The sequence below is a fragment of the Arachis stenosperma genome, chromosome 2 (assembly GCF_014773155.1).
Source record: "Arachis stenosperma cultivar V10309 chromosome 2, arast.V10309.gnm1.PFL2, whole genome shotgun sequence".
NCBI classification, from domain to species: Eukaryota; Viridiplantae; Streptophyta; class Magnoliopsida; order Fabales; family Fabaceae; genus Arachis; species Arachis stenosperma.
The window spans coordinates 3,606,210-3,631,476 of NC_080378.1; the positions used below are offsets into that span (position 1 = coordinate 3,606,210).

A 25,267-nucleotide genomic window follows, 5' to 3' on the forward strand; every position below is an offset into this window, starting at 1 on the left:
TTTTTGTCAATGCTTTACTATCATCCACTTAAAGGAGCAAGAATATTCAATCAATCAATTGAGATTTAAAAATGAAATGTAAATGTAAATGTAATCTACTTTCATTAAATAATTTCATCAGAAACTGAAAAGTAGAGAATCTTATAGACTACTCAAAATTCAGACTCTAGAAATCAAATAATCTTTTTAAGGCATGGTGTTAGTCATTAAAAAAATAGCATGCTAAGACATCAAAAGGGCCTTCAATTCAGTTTCATTTCACAGCCAAGGCATTTCTATTTTCCTCTCACTCTAATCTGAGCCTTAATCATTTAGATTCAACTTTGAACTCTGCATCAAAGCATTGCTATTGAAACCTATATACTACACAAACAAATTGTAGCACTCATTCATAGCAAGTTAGAGTACAATGAAGCTTTGAATCTCTTCACCTATAGTTTGTTTTCCCTATTTTTCCTTCTTATTTGATTCGTCGATCGCAGCCAACCGTTCAACAAGAGGAGGATGAGAGTAGTGATATGCAGAGTACCATGGATCTGTGTTCATAGCTGATAGATTCTCCTCCTGAAAGTCAATTAGAAAATCGATCAGATGCAGCACTAAAGATTCAAGATTACTCCATCTTTTACCAGGAACAAAACCCATGTACTGATTAATTTTGCATAATTTCAAGCAAAGAATAAAATGTTAAGTAGATCATGAATCAGATGAATCGCCGAAATTCATAAACATACATTTATATGAAACTAGAACATCAAATAGATAGAATTACCTGTAGTTTCACAAGGCCTGCCCGTAGTTCAGCTGCGTATCCAAGCTTCTTGGCGAAAGCATCAGCCTGCATTGGATGATGATACACATAAGTACAAGAGAGAGATTTAAACTGGAAAACAGAAAACAAGAACATCACCACTGTTAACACATGGCTGAATAAGGAAAGGGAGTAACCTGGAATTCAAATGATCGGCTCACGAGATTCAGACCAAAGCTCACAAGGTGCTGGATGGGGATTACAGTATGCTGCCAATAAAGCCAGGTAAAAGAAAATGTCAAAGGCATTCTAAGTAAATTTGAAACACTACAGTAAAGAAATGTCAACAAGGAGGTTCGAGTGAACGAGCTATTGTAAACTAGCCGAAAAAAATGTACAAATGTGGCCATCTTTTATAGTGCTTCTTTATAACATGCTTCGTCTTTTTTGGGGTTTCAATGGACAGACAGAAAGTAGCTATACTATTCAACTCAACCATGATTTTGAAAAATACCTGAAATATGATTAGTCCAATGAGGACTGGCTGTGTATCAAATCCAAAACTTCGAAACAGGTCGCTTGAGTTCCTCACAAGAGTATATCCGCCAAATTGCAATAGTGTAAGAACCTGTACCAATCAGAAGAGAATACATCAGGTAAAATAGTCAACTCGATGATAAATAGCTCAAAGCAATGTGATAGGAGAAGACTAAAGTAAATATGTTCTATGAGAAAAAGAATGCTACTACACAGACCTGCACTGCAACAAACGAATACACAGTGTGGTTAAGCTTCCAATGCCCCAGTTCATGGGCAATAACAGCTACAACTTCATCATCATTTTTGCACTGTAAAACAACATTTGATAATGTGAATCAACCATGACCAACTACTTTACAACTAAAGATATGATATCAATAATATATTCCCGAAATGTTTGCAAACATTTGTTAGAGTTTCATTAAGATGGATAGAAAGAAATTTTTTTGTTGGAGGGGAGGATGAGGGATACGAGGCCCTCCATATGGTAGCCAAATACAAGGAAAAGAACTGTAATTTCCTACCATATCATATGATAAGTAAATCTGCATTTTGGTCCCCCAATGATAATGTCATGTCATATGGTTCTTTCAGTTTTTAAATATAGTAGTTCTCAAACAATAAAAATTAGTGCTATAATCTTCAATATGCAAACTTAAACTAGACTAACTTTTCCAAACCAAGTCAATTAGTAGAAGACAACCGTATGCATAGAAGGATTCCAGATTTATTAAATATGTCACTGCTTGAAATAATGCAAGAAGGATTTTCAAAGAAATAACTACATAAAGCCTCACAGGTACTCAGAAGAAAGTGTAACAATCACAAACATGAAAATAATTTTTAAAACAGTAATCTCAAACCTGCTGAATCAATGTGTCATATAAGACAATCCGCTTGTTCTTGAAGAATCCATACATATAGGCCTGCAATATATGTAATGATATATTGAGAAAAATTTAATAACAAAAGCCCAACAAAAATGATGGGGAAAAAACATCCTGTAGCCTATGCCACTATTCAGCTGTGGTGGTTCCATCCTCATATAAATAAATAAACAAATAAAAAGGAAAACGAAAAGGAAATGGAGTAGTAGATCTCAAGGAGTTCAATCATTACATTGCTGTGGCTTGACCTAGTTGATCCATCAACAACGAACAACTTCTTTAATGGAAACTTGAGAGAGGCAGCAAGTTTCTCAATTTTCTCCCTGAGTGTACCTTCGGGAAGCTGGTCCCCAGCAAAACATGAAGGGAATGGTGATCAAAAATCAAATATTGCACATTCATAAACTGTTCTTAAAATATTTAATATTTTGAAATACTAACTGGGGTGAATTTGTTGAAAAGTGGAGCTATCAGGACTGGATAAATTGTCATCATCACAAGAGAAAGAACAAGCATGAATCCCCATAGATAGATAGCAAGGTAAGGACTTCCTTTCTGCAAATATCATAGAAGATAGAATATAAGCACTCTAAAATTACAATAACAGTAATAACATATACAGTATGACAGTAAATATTGCAACGAAAAGTTTACATGTGATGGTTGTTTCAACAGCGCTCAGGATCTTACCTGCACTATTACAATAATTGCAGCCACAATAGGTGGACCAATTACAATGGCTATCAACATTCCTTTGATCATGTCCCTAAAGAATAACCATATTGTTTGCTGTACAATAGATGAAAAAAGTAACAACATGAACCATTATGAAGATGAAATGTATAGAAGCTAGTCAATATTATCATTTAGAAAAATAAGACATTAAACAGAAATATAATTTTAAAAAACAATAAAGAAATACAAGATCATCAAAGGAAGAGCATGAACCTTGTTAAAACCATGACGGGCCTCAATCACAAAAGTTGAGTACAGAGAGAAAGGCAAATCAGTTATCTGCAAAAACGAGTAGTAAAGCTTAGGTCATTCATTTGTATATAAGATGTGAATTGAAAATTACAACAAAAGCGACAAGGCCTTCTAATACATGATAAGAACAATAACATTGAGTCCTCTTGTGAATCGTGTTTGCAAAGCCATTCAACCTTACTCATTCTTAAATGTCATCAATAATTTTTCCTTGCCTCCCTCTACCTCTAATTATTGAACAGCTTTTCGTTTTGTTGTACACCTTACAAAGGCTTCTACTGGTCTTATTCCTGGTCTTCTCTTGTCATTTGTGACCACCCTTAAAAAATAACTCTCATCTTTGCAACATTGAGGTTTTTCGCTTTTTGGTTATGGTTGCCGACCATTCATTTAAATACAACAGAGCAACACAAGTAGATTTGCTTTGAATATTGAGTGGCAATTTTCTATTGGAAGTAACACTCAACACACTGCCGTATCTCATTCCAACAACTCAATTCTTATGGTTTGCATCTCTCTTTATTTCCATAATTTTGCAAGATGGACTAAAGAAACTTAAACTGGAATGGAATATAAGATGTAAATATTGATATCAATAAAGCTTATTTCTATCAAAGGTCTTGCAGCATTTTTGTACATACCTGTGACCAGATCATGACACCAGCTAAAAAACCAAGGGTATGCAATATTTCATTTTCTGCATTCAGACCTACTAATGTCACCAAATGTTCTGATTTCTGCAATCAAGAATAGGATTAATTGGTCAAGACTCATGATATAGTTGCTATGTTGGGTTTCATAAAAAACACTGAATTGAACTTTTACCTTCCAAAACCAGGGCAACACCCGAAAGTACAAGATTGTGGAGTCCATCACTATTGTTACAAACTCGTGAACAAAATGGAAGTAGCTGAAAAAAGTAAATAAACCTCCATGTAGAAGAACATTAACAAGACACATAAAACTATAGAAGCAAACTTCAGGAAGACCTACGAATATCAGATAAACAAAATAACAAACCTTTTATCAAGACTGTAGGCCCTGGATTTCAAAAATTTATCTTGGCTGATTACGCCTTCTAAAGTCTTTGGAAGAGTAGGAAGTTTGAGTGCCTTATGTTGTCGTATATCCAAGTAAGTTTCAAAGAAGTACATAAAGATCATAAACCCTGAAAATGGATCAGATGAAAAACATATATCAGGTATATCCTATATGTTTCTGACATGTAATACTACAACAGTCATACACAACATTGGTTGATTTGGGGTAAATCCATACAGAATCAACACTTCATATGACATTGCCAACAAATTTTTCGTTTTCTAATTGATATTTTCCTGATTTATTCGAAGCTGCAGCCAGAAAACGCTGCAGATTGCCACGAGTGTATAATCAACATGTTCTATTTTGGTTTAAGATGCTTAAGGACTTCATCTTACTACCAAAGCCAGCTAACTTATAAGAAACACTAAAATGAGTAGCAATGCAATACAAGGTAATGATGTCGCATCGGAAAAATAATATTAAAAAAAAGGCCACAATGTTATCAAACTCTCATTTACCAGTTTAGGTCCATAAATTGAGTCTTACAGTTTTACAAAATGAGCTTTTATGATTCATGTTTATGTCAACTTTGAATTTGATTACTTTGCAAGGAGTGGCTTTTGACCAATTCAGTTCACTCTAGCTAGAAGTTATAACTACTAGTCTACTATGCACTATTTAGCTCCCACAAAGATATGAACATATAGAATTATGAGTATATCGCTCACAAGGTTTTGCCTTTTTTTTTTCATATCAATTATCCATAAAACTCAACACTTCTTACTCAAATGTTCCTAGAAATGCACGTAGCTCCCAGGTCCCATTAAAATTGAAGGATTCATAATCCTCATAAGGTTAAAGGAAAAAAAAATTTCACCTTATAGGGAGAAATTCAAAAAAACAAACCCTAAATTTTTATGATAATCCCTGAATTCAGAACCCAGAAAAGTTGAAGAAAAACCTAAGCTTCCCACAAGTCATTCACATGAAAACCCATCACAAATGGAAACTTTCTCATACCATGAAATAAATGAAACAAGTTTCTATCAACAAAGCTAACAGCAGCTCATTGAAAACGGTTCCTAGCTTGTAAAAAAGGAAATGGAAAATTACGACAGTGCCATTGCAGAGAGAGAAGAAGAAGAGGAAGGAAGAAGAAGAAGAAGGAGCTCACCGACAACAGCTTCCATATAAGGGAACGCCATGGCTGAAGTATCTGAAGAAGAAGAGGAGCAAAGGAAAGATCTTTTTTCTTTTCAGCTGATACTAGTTTTCCAATCCGCTTATATATAATGGGTTTTGGGTTTAAGGTTTTGAGTTGGGTTGACCCGTTTGTGTTTTGGACTTTTGGGTCAACACACCATTCATTAGTTTTACTTAAGAGTTAAGACACACAACAGTTATACTACATATATAGGTGAAATATATGGTAAAGATGTTGTTTTAAAGATGTGCTTATGTGGCAAAATCTAAACCACATATTCTAAAACCACACTTTTAATCTAAAACCGTAACCTTTCACAAAGAAAAGCGTCACCTTATGAAAAAAAGTAAATTAGAAGATTTAAGAGAAGAAATAATTAATTTATCAAAACTAATACATCAAAAATTAATGATTTTAACCAATGTTAATAGTAATGACACTGAATTCTTAAAATCAATACAAAATGATTTTTCTCAAAATCTTTATTTTACTATAAATTTTATTGAAGGACTTCAAAAACCTGAAAAAACTTATATTTCACATGGAGTTTCTAAAAAATGTTATCATGGAGACAATTATCCCCATCTTCATCATACTTTTAATCCACAATTAAATTCTATAATAGATATGCTAGAAGAAACATTAGTTTCTCTAAAATTTCAGAAAAATAAAGAAAAAGAAGAGCATAATATAATAAATAAAATTGAACAGATTCTTGATAAACATTTCCAAAAAGAAATTCCTAAGAAAGAAGAAGTCCAAAATAAAATCGATACAACAAATCTAAAGATTAGGCCACCTCTAAAACTATGAATATTGATGAAAAATTAGAAGAAGTTACAATGCTTTTTAAACAATTAAAAATGGCTCAAGAAGACAATTTTATGGAACAAGAATTTCAAATTAAAGAAGAACCAGAAATTTCTGAAAGAGAAGAATATGTTTTAGACTATTCAAGTGATGATGAACCAGTACATCCAGTACAAGTAAAAGATGAAGCTGGAACATCTGGGAATAATAATCAAACCCAATTTAAATGGGAAACAGGTTTTGAAAATTATGCCTTCAAAAAAGGTTTTATAAGCAAAAATTCGAAATATACTAAAATACCATCTAAATATGTTCCTAAAATTCAAGAGCTAGAAGGAGAAAAAATGCTTGATCTAGATTGCAAAAAGAATGAAAAAGAAATTTTCGAAGATTGGATGAACTCTTTTCTATTAGAAGCTTATACAAACCCAAAATTAAATGACTTATCTGAAATGGATATCTGGAATTTCATAGGATTCCACACTAAAGGAACTATAAGAAATTATATGTTATCAATAGATAATAAAATAATAGAAGAATTAGCTGAAAAAACAACAGCTTATGATAGAATAGCACACATAATGAGGGTTCTATACAAAGAATTTTTTGGAAAAAATGTCATAAATCATAGAAAAGAAATTTCTGAAAAAGAATATTTAGAGGCAAAAAATCATTTGGCCAATATTCAGATATTCGATCTTTGCTATATAGAATCCTATATTTGTGAATATAGAATATACTATTATAAATTAAAAGAAGAAGATAAAAATCATTATCTTAGCATGTATATCACAAAACTTCCATATCCTGCTAATGAAATTATTATGGGAAGATTTATAAGAGAAATAAATAATAAAACAATTGAAAATAATTTTGGTAGAGCAACATTTGCTATAAGAGAGGAAATAAAAGATCGCTGTATGCAAGAAGCTACTCAGAGAAAATTTAATAATATAATTAGAATTTGTTGTCAAGATAATGAGGAAATTCCCCAAAAATATGGTTCTAATAAAAATATTCGGAAATACCATCCTTATAAAAATATCCAAAGAAAAAGAAAATTTCACTTTAGAAAAAGAAAATATTATCCAAATTGGAGAAAAAAGAGATATTTTAGGGAAAGAAGTATCAATAAAAAACAAAAGAACTATTGCCCAAATAAAAAAGAAAACTGTAAATGTTGGTATTGTCAAGAAGAAGGACATTATGCAAATGAATGTCCAAAAAAGAAGGATAAAAAAGACCTAACTAAACAACTGGAAGTTGCAAAAACTTGTTTTATGGAACCTCTAGAAGAATCTGATGATGAACTAAAATATATTTTTGAATATGTCTCAGAAACAGACTCAGAAACAAACTCAGGAACTGAGTAATAGCGCTACGTTTATTACTGTAAAAATTACAGAAAAATTTATTAATGCCTTCATAGATACAGGGGCAACAAAATGTTTTGCAAGTTCAAATATAAGACTTAACTGGAAAAAGTTAGAAAATCCTCTAAGAATTAGAATAGCCGATAAATCCATACACAAAATTAATTTTAAAGCAGAAATGATTGAAGTCTTCATTCAAAATTACAGATTCATCATTCCATCTATATATAAATTAGAATCTGGAATAGATTTAATTATAGGAAATAATTTCCTAAAACTATATCACCCTTTTATCCAAGAGTTAACATATATAGTTCTAAAAGTCCCATATGATTCCTCTCTAAATCAAAGAGCAAAATTAATAAAAATCCCAACTACTACTATAAACGAAATTCTAAAATTCAAAATATTTTCGATTCTAGAAGAATGTTATTTGAATCTATATTTCCAGATAAAAACTCCAAAAAATGATCTTGAAATTAAAATAGAAGAACTTTTAAATGAAGTTTGTGCTGAAAATCCTTTAGATACTAAAAATACAAACAAAGAATTAATAAGCATTAAGCTAAAAGTTCCTACAAGGGAAATAAATGTTCCAAATAGAATTCCCTATTCAGCTCGAGATAAGGAAGAATTTTCATCTGAATGTAAGGATCTTTTGGATAAAGGAATTATAAGACTAAGTAACAGCCCCCATGCGGCCCCAGCCTTCTATGTTGAAAATAATAACGAAATTAAAAGAGGAAAACGAAGAATGGTTATTAATTATAAAAAAATGAATGAAGCAACCATAGGTGATGCTCATAAGCTCCCAAGAAAGGATTCCATTCTAGAAAGGATCAAAGGAGCAACTTGGTTTTCATCGCTTGATGCAAAATCAGGATATTGGCAACTTCGTTTAGACGAAGAAACAAAGAAATTAACTGCCTTTACTTGTCCAACAAAAGAATCAACAGGAGTATTACTCTACGAATGGAATGTCCTACCATTCGGACTAAAACAAGCTCCAGGTATTTATCAAAGATTTATGGAAGAAAATTTAAAAAATTTAAATGAATTTATTCTAGTTTACATTGATGATATATTAATCTTTACAAAACAAGATAAAGAAGATCATCTTCAAAAATTACTAATTGTCTTAGAAAGATGTAAGGAAAAAGGGTTAGTCCTTAGTAAAAAGAAAGCTAAGCTAGCAAAACAAGAAATAGAATTTCTGGGACTAATTCTATCTACTGAAGGGAAATTAAAACTTCAACCAAATGTATTAGAAAAAGTAGATTTATTTCCTAATAAAATGGAAGATAGAAAACAATTACAAAGATTTTTAGGATGCATAAATTATATTTCTGATCAAGGATTTTTAAAGAATATAACAGATTATACTAAAAACTTATTTTCAAAAATAAGTATAAAAAAGATTTGGAAATGGGAAGAAAAGGATAGCCTGCAGATTCAAAAAATTAAAGAACTTTGTAAAAATCTTCCAGAACTTTATATTCCAGAAGAAAATGACTATTTAATAGTAGAAACAGATGCTTCAGACAAAACCTGGTCAGGTTGTCTAAAAGCTAAAAAAGCTGAAAAAAGCTTGAACAAAGAAAAAGAATCACTAGATTCTAAACATTCTTCAAAAGAATTACTATGCAGATATATTTCTGGAACTTTTACACCAACAGAACAGAGGTATACTACCCATGAAAAAGAAACTCTAGCAGCAATAAAAACTATTAAGAAATGGAGGATTGATCTACTGCCAAAGGAATTTACATTACGAACAGACTCAAGTTATTTAACAGGTTTTATTAAATATAATTTACAATCTGATTATAATCAGGGTCGTCTGGTAAGATGGCAAATGTTTTTATTACAATATCCGATAAAAATCGAGTACATTAAAGGAAATAAAAATATTATTGCAGATACATTAACAAGAGAATGGAGTTCATTGTCAACACAATGAATCAAGAAATCCAGAAGCTTGAACAAGAGCTTGAAAGGTGCAATCACTGTCAGCAGCTAAAAGCTCAAATCCAATCCATCAAGAAGGCCATGGAAGCCATGAAAGTAACCCAGCAGGCAACATTACCTGCTTCAATACCGACGTTAACAACACCATCAGAGTTCAGCCAGCTAAGCGTGGTAGACCAACCAAAAATTGAAAAAATTTCTGAAAATAAAACTTTGGCAGAAATAATTAAAAAATCAACTCAGGACAAAAAATATTATGTCATTTATAATGGCCCAATGAAAGGAGTCTATGATGATTGGGCTAAAGCAGCCCCATTTACTCACCAACCCAAAACTATTCACAAAGGAGGTTTCTTGACAATAGAGGAAGCAAAAGAATCCCTCAGAGAATATGAAGTGCTCCATCCAGAGCAAATTTTAAAAAGAGCAGAAAAAGCTCCAATCCAAATCCAAAGAACAGCCCAAGCCCAAAGGACTGGACTAATGAAAAATATTCCTACAAGGGCCGAAATAAATGACAAGAAAAGGGTCTGCAGATCAAACTGTAGAGAAACCTTAAATCTGGTTCTAAACTGGACTCTAGACAAAAGAGCAACATTGGGATATTATCCCATTAACAAAGAACAGCTAACAAAGCTGGTAATCTTCCCAGAAGCATCACCCTCTGATACATATCAGTTTTTCCAATACGGATTAATTGATACGATCCTAATTTTTGACAATTTAAATATCATTAAAGAATCCCCTGCAGGTTTTATAGATGCAGTGAAAAAATTTAAAAATATGATCGATGCAAGAGAACCAAGGGATATATCCCTAAAATTTACAAGTAGTCAGCCAATTTTCAATGAAGAAGGAGAATGTTTGATCCCAGCATTTCAAGTAATTTTCATGTCAGTCTTCCCAGGAGACTTTCAACCAATAGAACAAGTTCAAGATCTATCAATTTATAGCAACGAAGGAAGATTGGCCAGCACATTGGCAAGAGTCTTCGAGAGAGCCCAAAAAATAACCAAAGAATCCAGAACAAGAATAAACTACAAAAGCAGAAACACTCTAATTGTTTCTAGCAAGAAAAACCAAATTGAATCAAGAGAAATGAGACTTCTAGTGGATTTTGAATCAGCATTTTACAATTTTTCTGGATTATTGGAAAAGCTTCCTGACGGGATTAGGAGGAATCTATGCCATTTACTAAAAGACAAAGAAGACCATAGGTGCCAGCTGTGCACCTCAGAAATGTCTGAAGAAAGCAACAATGCTGAAGACCCCACCCACGTGGAAAAAGAAGTGGATGAGACATCTGAATCATCCATCAACATTATTGTTGAATGATGTAAGCGCTCACGTCACAAGGCACCAATAATGTAGTTGGTGCGAATTATTGCTCAGTGACGTAAGCAATGACGTCATAAGAAGGGTAAGGATGGAATTTGTCCATCAGATCCAACCATTATAAATAGAGTGCTAAGTCATTTGAAAGAGTATCAGAAAACAGAAAGCAGGAAGCTTAGAGTACTCACAGGCCAGGAGGGCAAAGAGGAAGTAGCTGAGGCGATTCTGGAGTCTGATCCATTAGAAAAATATTTCTAAGAAATTCCCTTCTAGAATTAATTTGTAAAATCTCCCCTCTGGAGAACAAAACACATATTGTAAAATAGCAATAAATAAAGAAGTTTATTCTCCAGAAAGGTACATTTCTATCCCAATCTTTTTAAGTTATGAATTATTTAGAAGATATAGAAATAACTGAAGAATCTGATTACTATAAGCTAACTGCTTTACTTGATAATGAAAAACAAGCTATTTTAAAAACAGAGTTAGACCTTAAACCTAACGATAATTTTAATAAACAAAATCCTCTAAAAGAAATCTTTAATAGAAAAAATATAATATATTATGGAAAATTTCAGATTGAAACTCCAATAAAAATACAATCCGCAAATGGAGAACTTGAAATAGCCCTGATAAATGAACAAGATGTAAATAAACAAATTGGAAAAATTAAAGATCAACAAAAAAGATCTAAAATTGGATGGATTCATATTAGTACCATTCAAGTTTTAGTTAAATCAACATACATGAAAGGAATTAATTCTCCAATAAGTCTGGCAATCTGTGATAAAAGAATCACTAATCCTAGAGATCAAATAATTGGAATAATCCATGGTAACTTGGCAAATGTAAATGTTAAGTTCAATGCTCATATTGGATACGCTATTCCTCTATCAACCGAAAACCTCGGAAGATCCTTAAGTTTGGCTTATAAATTCCATAAGATAGATTTAATGGAACAAAATGATGAACCTTTTTCTATCACATATGCAATTAACTATGCGCTGACAAATAGTCATCATAGTATAGACTTCAAAGATAAAGAAAGAATTTATGTTGATGAACTATTTCAAAAGTTTGTAAAAACAGAAATTCCAAGAAATAAAGCTATTGAAAGCCCAGTTTTGCTATTAAAACAACCATCAAGAAATTCATTTTCATCATCCAGTTTTAGAATAAGAGAATCTAAAATTAACAGCCCTCTAAGTCTATCTCATTTAAAAGTTGAAGAAAAAGATTCTGAAATAAAGGAATTAACAAAAAGAATTGAAAAGTTGAATGAAACTTTAAATAATAAATTATGACGATAAATAAAGAAGAAATATACGTGTCTTATCAAGATAAGAAACAAGAACTCTTTGAAAGAGAAAATCATTTGAAATATTTAAAGTTTTCTGAAATAAACCAAAGAGCTTTCAAAACTTTAGTATTATCTTATAATAATCTGAAAAAAGAAGTCGAAGAATTAGAAAAAATAATAGAATCTTTAGAAAATAACAATGAAGCTATGGCAGAAGATGCAGAAATTCTAATATGAAAGATTTTCAAAAAAGTCTTATTTCTTTAAAAACAATTAAAAGGAATATGAAAACAAGAGTAATGGCTATATCGATAAAAATAAGAAATTTTACAACTGAATCTTCAGATTTAGAAGCAGAAATCAAGAAGGTAAATAAAAAGATAATTAGAACAAGAAGATTAATACAACGGTTTAAAACTAAAAAATCAGTCAAAAATCTAAAAGAAAATATTAAGAATAAACAAATTTGTCGTGCTCGAAGATTGCATTATCTTCACATACAAAATATGATTGCACTACAAGCTTTTGAATCAAGAATACATGTTCAAAATATTCAAGTAATACAACCTCTACAGGCTGAACCCCTAGAACAAGTACAAATTGAATCTGAACAAGAATTACAAGTACCTTTATCACCTTTACAAAATCCTATAATCTAAGAAGTATATAAAATGCCTGGTTTAGCAAATCAAACGATCCAAGAATTAAAAAATGATTTAGATTTTCAGAAAAGTCAAAAAAGATATTATGAAGTAAGATTACAGAATAGTAACATTTACACAAGAAATAGAGAAGTAGAACAATTCTGTAAAAATTGTATAGAAAGCATATCAAGAGAAATAGAAAATTTGTTAAAAGAAATAGAAGATTTCAATAATGCAAACCCAACCCAAGAAAAATATTTCAAAAACCTGCATTGAAAAATTGGTATCAGAGCCAAGTTAACGATTAAGGATAACACTTTTCCTTTAAGCAAAACTTTTTAGTGACACGCTTTTTTGCCATAAAAGACAAAAATCTGTAAAGATGCATCTTTACGGTAGTAGGCACCACATATATATATATATATATATGGTAATTACATAAATAAATTAAATGGAATCAGATATTATTCATTTATAAAAAATTATATTTCAATCCTGTTTTATTTTTATATAATCCACTGTTGATTTCAGCAAGTTATAAAACAATACACAAATTATAGGATTTAAAAACGGTTTACATGCAAACAAAAAAGAAAATGTAAATTGTAAAATTTCGAAGTGGTTTGCATGAAAAAAAAAAAATAAACATAAGACATTCCATCGATTTACGAAAATTTATTATCATATAGTCAAAATATAACCTTTCTTCAAAAGTTGTAATTTGTAAATGAGTAATATTTAATTTATTCATGAAATTTGCCACAAGGCATCTTTGTTTGAAAAATCTAATAGGTTGTAGATTCGTGTCACTAAGTCATGAGAAGAACAAGAAAATTATTTTTAATAAATTTTTAGTATATAAAACTTAATATTATCACTCAGTCATGTGTTTTTTTATTTTTTTTTTTACCAACAAGAATCTAGATAGTTGATGGTTTAGATGATTTCCTTTAAGTATTTGATAAGTTTTTCTAACTAATTAGCATTAGCATTAAATCATCATTGGAGGATGAATTGAATGCATGATTTTGAATAAACTTTTTCTTTTGACTTTAGTTGTCTGATTTTGGAGTTTAAACAAACTTCCATACATGCTTTCAATTGATCTAAACAATGTAAATAAAACGATTTAAGTATTAACCTTGTCAAACTATTAAAAGTTTTCATGTCAAATACGGATAAGGGATTCAGGTCCCCTTAAGTTTTGATTTCCATTTCTAAACATTTCAATAGCAGATTTTTCAGCTCATAAAACAACTTGGGGAAAATATTGAGGATCCCCTTATATTATAACTAAGGCAATAGTTAATATTCCAAAGTCCGTGCTAGACAACTCTATTTATAGTAGTAACAACCTATAATAACAAACTGGTAATGACTAAGCTAGTGTTTATTAGTGTAAAATTGTGGAACCAATTGAAAATGTGTCTGCATATCAATAAAATAATGCGGGCTTTAGTGTTCGCCTGTTCGGTTCTTGTTCTTTACTTGTTTTGTCCATAATATTGTTGAGAGTTCCATCACAACATAAAAAGGAACATAAGTTTTGATCAATGGATACACACAAAAAAAAAATAATAATAAAAAAATTACTACTTCAAGAGATGCTACTTGTATAAAGGTTTCAATTTAAAGCTATGGTTTTGAGTATCTACATTATTCCTATCTCATGATAAGTACTTCAAGGCATCTTTCTTTGAATTGTTATCAACAGAAAAAATTTGCTCACTAGTTTGTTGAAGGTACAATGAAGATAGAGTAATACTCTTATACTATGTTGTTCTTATAATCCAAAAGAACAATTTAAAACTCAATCAATATCTGAAAAGATAGAAGTTATTGAATGAAATGAAAATTTGACCTTGAATTATCATATGATTCAGGAGGCTCTAAAAAGCAAGGGAGAAAAAATTAAGAGAATCCAGACAAGCCCAGTACAATAATGTTGGAATATTCTTATGTGACTGGTGGAAATTGTTTTTCACTGTTATTGCACATGCTACAATCCTTACCAAAATTCTTAAATGCTAAAATGCTTAGCTACATGGTACTAAGGAATTTAGGATCCTAGGACTTGGAATCATATTTCATTCTTCAACATCTAATGTTCTTTTCCAAGAAAAAAAGGTCTGTTCAGGTACATTTAATCTTTTAACCACCAATTTCTCATCAATATCTGGTAATTATAATAAATTTAAAACACTAAAAAGTATAACCTAATAATAGTATAAGAATGTCTCCCCTCATATCACGAAAAATTTTAGGGAAATTATGACCTTTTTGTTCAGAAGTGCGAGTAGCTGCTTAATCAACTTCAGCAGAAATTTAGACTAGGCAACAAGACAAACTTTTATTATGTAAAATATATGTAAATGCATGAAACCATAAAGTAAAAGCTGCATGGCTTTATTGGTTTATATACACCACCATACACACAATCCTAAGTCCCTACTTGTATATACTACATTGTAGAAAGGAGAGCTTTCAAAGCATAACACACGAAACCTGAAAACCACTCAACAGACTGTACATCATAGCCTCCAGAAGTTAACAAAGACACTCAAATTGTCCAAGGCATTCCAAGGATATACATTCAAGCCTCCTAACAAGGATTCTTCCTTACCTAAGGTCCTAACCATATGCCTAAATAACTATATATACGGTATTATATACACATGTTTGCATCTGCATCCTACATTTTTCTTCTTCTAGCAAAACCTTCTGTCGCTTTCCACCTTCTCAAATGTCTGATTTTGTATGCATCAGAAAATGTTCTCTCCGCCAACACCTTAAGCAGTTAGAACAGCACTCTCAGATTTGAGCAACTTGCTGCAAGGATTGACAAACTTTGCCTCTTCAGAGTTGGCTCCGTATGACGAAAGCAGCCTCTTCTGCATTGTTTAAAAAAAAGGGAAACAAGAGAATAGCTCAGTACACCATATTATAGTACGCAGGATGAGAGTAAAAATGATGCTGGAAAAGTCTGGAAAATGACCGGACAAAACTCGACCATAGCATGGACAAAGTAATGCACTAAACTTCAGAATAGATTCATCTTTTATCAAATGATTGAAGAATACAATAAAAAATCGACATGCACAGTCACTCTGTTGAAGAAGTACCAAAGTGCCATTTATTGGAAAGGGGAAACAAAACTTACATGATCCTCAAATTCAGGACTCATTAGATTCATGGAGAGGTTTCTCATCAACAACAGTACCTGCAAAAGAGAGCCTTGTGAATAACTCAAGCAGAGGGGCCATGAATTTAAACCATAATATCAGACTTCCCTTGTAACCTTGAATCTTTACACGCTGCAGAAAAAAAGGAATGATATGGAGGCAAGGCAAGGGAAGGACTAGAGAATAATTACCGTTTCCATATTTATTGGGTCCATCTGTTTCAGCCTCTGGAGATGATTAGTCGAATTTGGATCAAATACACTGCCAATGAAGCTGTAGACTTGTGCAAAATCTGGCATAACTGCATAGAACAGATGAATTTGTCAACAGGGCAATCAACCATCATATAATATATAGTATGAAACAGATGCATAACAAATGACTACAATGCACAATTCAAACACTATAGCTGCAAAAACAAGAACCAAAAACCATTAGTTGCAGTTTAAATACCATCCCAACCTTTAATTGGCTTGGCCTGGTTTCTTTGTTCAAACCCATTGTTACTTGGCCAAGTTGGAGGGGTGTTCTCATTACTGCTGCTATAGCAACAAGTAAGAGGAACAGCTTGTCCAGCTCCAGCCAATCCTATATCATCTGTCAAAACAAAAAGTTCAGCAAAAGCCTCCTCATATTTTAATATTGAAATGTCAAAAGGTGGCATTGAGGTAAAATAAAGACCTTTAGTTGCTGGTGGCACATTGCTTGGGGGCACATTGCTTGGTGGCATGGTGTTATAATTCCAAGATGATAAAGGCACACTGGTTACTGGAGTTCCTAGCACAGATGATGAATCCGGGCTATAAATGTATGCAGGTTCAATGAAAGCTGAGGAAGATTGCAATGGCCCAGTGACATGGGATGCAGTAGGAGCTGATAAAATGCAGAAGTAGAAACCAGTGTTAATTTAAATACTACGCAACAGAAAGAAACAAGAAATGCATGAAATGTAGATAGATGCTAACCACTCTTGGGAGCTTTTTGAGGGTATGGATGAGAAGCTTTTCTCTTTGGCCGAGGGGGAGGTACATGTTCACTTGTTCCATTCTTCTGGACTTTAAGGAAATATTTTTGTGCATGACTCCGTATCTGCCAAGAAGTAGGAGAAGCAGAGTTGATTCTACATTTGTTCATGGAAGGATGAAGAGAGGATAGAAATAAGACCACACAATGAATGTTTAGACATTTCAAAAGAAGAAAATTGATGAAGCACGCACATACATTATATAATACAATATAATCTAATATACAGCATTTCCTCAGGTGACCGAGGAAACAAATTACAAGTGTGTATTCCTATTCCTGTAAATAGATTTGTTTTTAAGGGAAAACATAAGAAACAAAATGAATAGCACCAATCATCACATATAACTGAATAAATTTAACAAAATACATTATTTGAAATTCAAAAATAAGCAATCATGTTAAATAATGAACAAAATATAAAGTCAATCATTCTCACTGTCTAGACAGAAACCAAAACTACCCAGCAATCATCAGTAACTACTTCTCTGCTCTTCTAAATTTTATTTTTCAGTAACAATAATAATTACCTGGATAACCGTTTTTGAGCCGACAAATGCTTCAATCTTCTTCCAATCACGATCAAATCTGAAACCAATCAAGAGAAATATAGAAGGAAATAAGCAAAACAAGACCATCAAGAAAATAACACATATTATAACAGGCACCAATTTTTTTTGGATAGCGTAATTCAATCTCATAAAGTGGTGAATCCCAATCCTATGGCTTCGCCTAAAACTCAAACCAATGACTAATTTTCTGATACTTGTATGAAATGAAAGAATCCATGACTTGTAAACCCTATTTCTTTCAATTCATAATTTTAGCAGAATCTTATAGTTATTTAAATTATAAAGAACAAGAAAATAATTTTATGCTCCGTGTTTCAGAAGCAGATTTCGTGCATTCCCAGCTCACAAGAGGTGTGAGATTGAAAGCACCAATGGTTTTGGTAGTGATGTGGTAACAAAGGGGGACTTCTAGTACAAGGTACACTAACTCCATAAGCACACCTTTGCAGTGCTATGCTATGCATTCACAAGGGATGCATATCCTCTAAGGCTCACTACCAAACAGTTCCTACGGTTTAACCCTCAAAAACTAAAAAACCTATACTTTTTTTGGGGTGGGGGGACGGAACCCTAGCAACCAAACTGTGATAAACAATATAAGGAAGAAGGAAATAAGTAAAGGACTGAGACCCCAAATTGGTATACAGTGTTAATAATATAATCATTTTTACATGATCAATCAACCACGTGTTCCTTTTATCATTCAATGAGTTCAAAGTCATCACACGAGATATCAAACTCGCTAATCAACATGAAAAACACACATTTGGTTTAGATTTAGCTCACTTGCAGCTCAAAATATGATCTATTATCTAAAGTTTCCTGAGATAACTTTCAACAAGGGGGAGAAAATTTATTACTTCCCTGAAATCGGCTATATCAAACATAATTTTACTAAATTCAATAAAAAAAAAAATTTGAAATTCCAAAAACTCAATCACCAATCCACACAATCTTAATTATCCATAAAATTCAATAATTAGGGAAGTAGGAGGTGGTGGGGAAGAGATACTAAAGAAATAACCAATTCTCACCATTCATCTTCATCCTAATCCAAACATTTAACCAGTATCAAACTTTACCTAATACACAAACAAAATCAGATATCCCAAAACCATAAAAATCCAATTTTTATATTCAATTAAAACCGAAAATATAAAGAATTTCAAAAACTTACAATTGAAGAGCTTCTAGAAACTTGTCATGCTCCTGCTCGGTCCAGCTCTCCCTAGACTTAGTAATCGTGTAGGGTTTCCGGATCTTCTTACTCGGATCCTCCGCCACGTTAACGGCGGAAGACGCAGCTGATGGCACGGTTGCCGGAGCATGCTGCGGCGGAGGCGGCGGCGGCATCGGATTAACGCCGGGAAGTCCCATATTGGACGAAGAAGGATCGAAGAAGTAAAATCCTTGAGCTGGGTTCGGATTCACCGACACCATCAAGTAACCCTTAGAATTCAATCAGAACCAAAAATCGAAGTACAACTCCGATTGCGTTTCAGATTTTCCTTCTCTTCTTTTTAGGGTGTGTGACTGTGTCAGTGGGTTTTCCAACAAACTCTGCGTCTGCTTGTTTCTGATGTCCGTTATCGTTTTTGGATCGCAAATTTGTGTGTGTCGTAATCTTTCGTTTCTCTCGAATCGAAATGGGAGGCTCAGGTTTTATAGAGGAAAATGGCGGTGTGAAATGTCTGTAATACCCTCAGCACATGGCTTCTATACATATAATGAGTGGCCGTGGCGGTTTCTCTTTTCGGAAATTTATGTACTACAAACAATTTTTTTGGAAATTAAAAGTGAGTCTAGAACTCCAGACTTTTACATGAATATTAGAAGAGTATGTTATTTAAGTTATAATTTATTATTATATTATTATAATATTTATATTAAATAAAATTATAAAGTATATTATATATATTCTAAGAGAAAGCAAAAATATTTTGGTAATGATAAGCACTAATATAAAATATATTTTAAAATATAAATAGATATTAAAAATAAATTAAATTATATATATATATTTATATATAAATACATTAATGACTGATTTTAGTGACTAATTTTAAAATATAAATAGTATTTTTGTAATAATGATATGAAGTGATAAAATTATTTTTATAGAAATTTTTTTACTTTAATTTCTTAAAACTATATCGTTATTTAAAAATAAAAGTGAATATGTGTAAATATTATTAATAATTTGGAAAATAAGTAAATAACAAATAAAAATATTACAATTATTATAAAATAATGAAGAGAATATTTTGTGTTTTAGTATTTATTTTTATGAAACATAAATTTTCTCATAATAAAAAAAATAAAAATAAGAAGAAGAAGTATGGTCCTAATTTGTTATATTCATTAAAAGAATTATGAAATTGAGAGTCATAAGAAGAATTCCCCATGTCATATATTCTTAAGGCTAGTCACAAGCTTAGTTTATATTAATATAATAAGTTTTAATTTTTTTTCATATATTGTAAATAGTAAAAGAATAAATATAAATTGTTATTATGTAATCCTATTTGATTTAATCATTAATTATTTTAAAAATATAAGGCTATGTAATTTAATATGATGACATGCCTTACATTTGTGTTTATATTTAATTAGTGAATAATAATTACACATTTAAGAAATATATGCATTGATGCATGGTATTTAGCCTACAATTCTAAGAATTTGATAATGTTTCCTACTAAATAAACTATTTAGTGATTTGAATGCATTGTATCAATGCCTAACTTCCTAATTAGGACCTTCTCTTCTTATCCTTTATATTATAAACTTGGTATGTGTAAATTAGGCTCAAAACGTGTATGTTAGGAATAGATAGGTAAGAGAAATATTCCATATCAATATATATAAAACTAATTTTTACTGTGTTTTTATTTCCTTAGAGTTTAGGCTCTAGTTATATAAATAATTATAAAATGTTCAAGAGAGAAAAATATGATTGACTCATTTAAATATTTAATATTTTGGTTTACTCATTTAATATTTTGGATTGATTAGCTTTAATTTCTCATAAAATATTACGATGGTGTTATATGTATATTAAAAATTAATTATCAATTAATTACTGTATAATAAAATAAGTATTTGATATTTTATATTATTTTATTATCATAAACAAATTTAATTATCGTCCATTACAAGTATTTTAGTTAATTTTTGTTGTATATAAAATATTTTTATAAAACAAATGGTGAAAACTCAAGTGAAGTCGATTTCACGTGAAGTTAATATATATCTGAGAGTCGTTAGATGAAAATCTAGTCAAATTAGTTAAATTATCTAATTGTTCTCAACTATCAATTTCACGTGCAGTCACTGCAGTCACTGCACCTGAATTTCCACTAAAACAAATTACACAATTTGTATCAACTTAAGGGATATATATTAATATAATTAAGTACTAGTAATAACAAAGTTTGCTCATAATTTAGTACGACAACTTGAAACTTAGAAACTAATACTGCTACCATGGCCGAAAACATTGTAATAGTGTAATAATATGAATGGAAGCGTAGCTTTAAAGATCCTAAGTTGACTAATTATATTTTGAATGAAAATGATATAATAATATTAATATCCAATAGTCTTTAACATAGTATATCCGAATTCTAAAGTGATAATTAAAATTGTGGGGTATTTGAAACGTAAGGAGAAATGCAATATCGAAAAGTATATTACTTTAGCTTTGAGAAGGTTTAACTTTAGGCTCCATAAATTTTAGCTTAAGAAACAACTTTTTTTCCATGTGTCAACAAAATAATCTATGTTGCAACTTGCTTTAATACAAGTATATCCATGATTAGTATTATTTTACTATTATCGTTATCATTAAAAATATTAAATAAACAAGGTGCTAAAGAAAAATTAAATAAAATTAAAAATTAATTTTTAAAGGTTAGAACGTGGAAGGTTTGGAACTTTGGATGCTTTTGAAGGCTACAATTTACAAGCCAATATATGCTACAAAGTCTATCTAAAACTATATATTAATTTTAAAATAGATCAAAAAAAAATTTTAAATAGTCCTGACAATTATTTTAAAAGATAATAAAATCTTTAATAAAAAAAACTCAACCTAGCCTCTAAATTTTATTTTTATGAGATTAATTAATTTCTGTATAAAAAAAAGTCAATGTTATTTTTTGTTTGTACAGAGATTAATTAATCTCAAAAAAAAAATTAAAGACCAAATTAAGTATTTTTTTTTTCGAATTTCGTTGTCCTTTTGAAATAATTATCTGAGATCAGATAAGATATTCATTCAAAGAGATCATCTTATTAACAAATTCTTTAAGTATATATGGTCAACATAATTAATAAAAAAAATTCTCATTACAAATAGAAGCTTTTAATATATCTGAAATTTTTCATTTTTTATTTTTTTTTAATAAAAAAGAGTATTTTTTATATCTTAAAAACAATTATTAGCTAAATCATTTTAATATTAAATATATAAAAAAAATGTTATTAAATACTCTAAAAAATTAATAATTCAATAATTTTAATTATTATTTTTTATTACAAAATATATATAATTAAATTAAAAACTAAATCTATTAAAACATTAATATTTCTAGAACACCTAATCATTTTTCAATTTATAGATGTAGGCATTATTGTCTCACACATAGAAGTTGTAGTGTTTGGAAATGTCATGTGGGTGAGATACTAAGATTCTGACAGCAAAATATAATATTGAAACAAGATAAATTTAGTGGTGAACATTGAGGACTCAGTGAGGTACGAAATTACCTTTATACCCCTATCCTTGTACTATTTATATATAGGAGTTACCGGACAAAGCTTAGTACCTTCACTTTGAAGTGTTCTAGACTTCTAGTTTTGTCTAGAAGTACAAAAGGATAACTAATCGTGTTGAAATAGGTATTGTCATAGAATCATAGCTCCAATTTTATATTCACAATTGATATAATAAGAGGGTTACACTTGAACTTGAGGGTTTTTTTTTTATAGGGAAGTAAAAGTAGTGATATACCTTAGTATTGTAATTTTTGTTGTTTTTTAAAAGTGTGAAAGATACATAAATTGGAGGGTCTGATTTCTATATTTAAAAATTTTTTATTTTTTTTAACAAAATCTCTCAGTTCGATTTCTGTACTCTCACAAATCCTTCGCTCCGATTTTATAAATCTCTCAGTACGATTTCTGTATCCTCACAAATCGGATCCGATTTCTGTATTTCTCACAAATAAGACAGTCCGATTTTTATTTATCTAATTAAACGATTCTATATTTGAGAATAACACTCCATCAACCCACATTTTAAAAAAACACCTTACTACTCCAATATCAAAAACAAAATCTTCTGAACTTGATAGATTCTATAAATAAAAAATTTTAACCGTATTGACATATCAGTATTTAAGTCACTTCTAATGTAATTTTAGTTATAAAAAATATATATAATATATAATTAAAATTAACAGTAAAAAATATTGATATTTAGTATATTGATATATTTAAAAAAAATTAATTCTATATATTTCAATAATTTTATCTTTAATTATAATTCATTAGTTAGGTTTGTATTTGAGTTTGAAATTTTACAAATAACTCTTCTTCTTTTATACAAGTTTTAGGAATAATATTTTATTTTTATTATTTTTACTAAAATTAATAGAAGGCAAAGAAGGCCACTTAACAATTAGATAATAAGAGTGGGAAAGGTATTAATCGATTCACTTGGATTGAATTAATTTTCATTATTATTCATCTCTTGGAAATCATAAAAGTAAGACATGTCAATTGACAATTATAGCAACATTAAGTCCTACTATTGGTACAAACTTTTGATGATAAATATTAAAAAGTTTACAATTTAGAAAGATTTGCGTTTAGCTTATGAACATGCATGTTTAGATATTTTTTGACTTATTATACAAAACAATGGCTAAGAAAAATTTAGGATGAATAATCAAAAGTTTGAATAGTTTGGTGGAATTTTTTCTTTTTTTTTTCTTTTTTGGTGGGAGGGAGGGTATTCTAGAATGGAAAAAAATAAAGTGAAAAAATAAAAATTTAATTATTATTAAATTTATAATTTTGTTATTTTTAAGTTTTAATATTTTGATTTAAAAATAATTAAAAACTCATTTTTTTATTGATTTTTTATTTTAAAACAACTTATCATAAAAATAATAGAATTTCTTTTTTATTTTTTCAACAAGAATTTATTTGAGTTGACACTAGCAAATGGTATGTGGGCCCAAGGAAATGAGGATTCCATTGATTTGCACATGATATTATGGTCCAAAAAAGTCATATCAATCACGAGGTTACAACTTTGGGTGGCCCATAAAAATTAAGCCATATGCTTCATAATTACGCCTTCACTCTTTGCATTCAAGCAAAGTTTGTGTCATTCCACTTTCATGTCCCATAAATTTGAACGTCTAAAGTTACTAACATATATATATGCTTTTGATCTGTCTCTCAGATTAATCTCATTCTTAATTTATTCATATAGTTAAAGTAAGTATTCATTTTTCCTTTCCAGATTCACTAGTGTTCAGTTGATCTGATTCTAGTATTCATTCTTAATGGTTGTTATATATACAAGGCAAAAAATTCTTGACACTTACTTAAGCAGACAAATAAATTGATTACTCGACTAATGTTTAGAATAACTTATTCAACCGAAATTTAAACAGCATTTTTTTTTTTGGTGACTTAAATTTAAACAGCATTTGTACTTTAAAGAAATGCTGAAAGCCTAAAACAATTGAGAGTGATATAAGCTTTTGAGAAAATTATTTTGGGAAGAATACAATTAACAGTTACTTTTAAAAAATTTAAGATTGAAACGACTAAATTTTTCCTTTCATTATTTCAAAAATTATATTTTAAATAAGAGTAAAGTATATTTTTTATTCTCGAAATTCGGCAAAAATGTTAAAAATATCCCTAAGTTTCATTTTGTTTTAATTTTGTCCAAAAAAATTTCGATTTGAATTAAATATATCCCCTAATTTTTCAAAATATTTAGGACCAATTCAACAACAATTTCATAAGAACAACCTTCAACGCAAGCAAATCAAGCATAATTTTCATGCATTTTTATTGAATTGGTCTTAATTTTTTTGAAAAATTAGCGACCAGAGGTATATTTCATACAAATAAAAAACTTTTGGAACAAAATTAAAACAATAAAACTTAAGAATATTTTTATAAATTTTACCAAATTTTAGAGATAAGAAATATACTTTACCCTTTAAACAACATTAACTAAATCCATATATAGATATATATATTCCCAAAATAAACAAATCAAGAGCACCGAGTCAATAAAAACTGAGAAGGTTGATTCAAGAAAAAAGAAATATATATATATAATTTGGAATTGTATTTGCGAAGCTCCATTGTAGAATTCCAGACCTATTGTTTTGGTTTTGATATAATAATAATAATAATAATAATAATAATAATAATAATAATAATAATAATAAATATATTCTTAATTACCATAGAGCACAATAAAGAAGGTGTTGAAAAGTTGAGTTAGGTAGAAGTAAGAACTTCTATTTTTATTTTTATTTATTTATTTATTTTTTCAATTCAATGGTAAAAGGGAGATTACAGAAACTTAACCATATTTCTAGACTTTCCCTT

General features: G+C 30.1%; 3 protein-coding genes across 3 annotated transcripts; 1 reads left to right on the forward strand and 2 right to left on the reverse strand.

Annotated features, from left to right (window-relative positions):
* Positions 1-158: 158 nt before the first annotated feature.
* On the reverse strand, positions 159-5,460 carry LOC130962350 (CAAX prenyl protease 1 homolog). The gene is made up of 14 exons (XM_057888572.1): positions 5,384-5,460; positions 4,186-4,333; positions 3,991-4,075; positions 3,807-3,902; positions 3,127-3,192; positions 2,869-2,967; positions 2,620-2,733; positions 2,411-2,521; positions 2,155-2,217; positions 1,507-1,599; positions 1,266-1,379; positions 949-1,020; positions 773-838; positions 159-564 (listed from the first exon to the last, which is right to left on the reverse strand). The coding sequence occupies exons 1-14, from the start codon at positions 5,412-5,414 to the stop codon at positions 448-450; spliced, it is 1,275 nt and encodes a 424-aa protein (XP_057744555.1). The 5' UTR covers positions 5,415-5,460; the 3' UTR covers positions 159-447.
* A 4,380-nt stretch (positions 5,461-9,840) lies between these two features.
* On the forward strand, positions 9,841-10,899 carry LOC130962379 (uncharacterized). The gene has a single exon (XM_057888602.1). It carries the CDS (start codon positions 9,841-9,843, stop codon positions 10,897-10,899), a length of 1,059 nt encoding a protein of 352 aa, XP_057744585.1.
* Positions 10,900-15,174: 4,275 nt separating this feature from the next.
* On the reverse strand, positions 15,175-19,246 carry LOC130962026 (protein REVEILLE 5-like). The gene is made up of 8 exons (XM_057888112.1): positions 18,798-19,246; positions 17,579-17,636; positions 16,991-17,114; positions 16,707-16,898; positions 16,488-16,622; positions 16,217-16,326; positions 16,004-16,063; positions 15,175-15,734 (listed from the first exon to the last, which is right to left on the reverse strand). The coding sequence occupies exons 1-8, from the start codon at positions 19,058-19,060 to the stop codon at positions 15,633-15,635; spliced, it is 1,044 nt and encodes a 347-aa protein (XP_057744095.1). The 5' UTR covers positions 19,061-19,246; the 3' UTR covers positions 15,175-15,632.
* Positions 19,247-25,267: the final 6,021 nt, after the last annotated feature.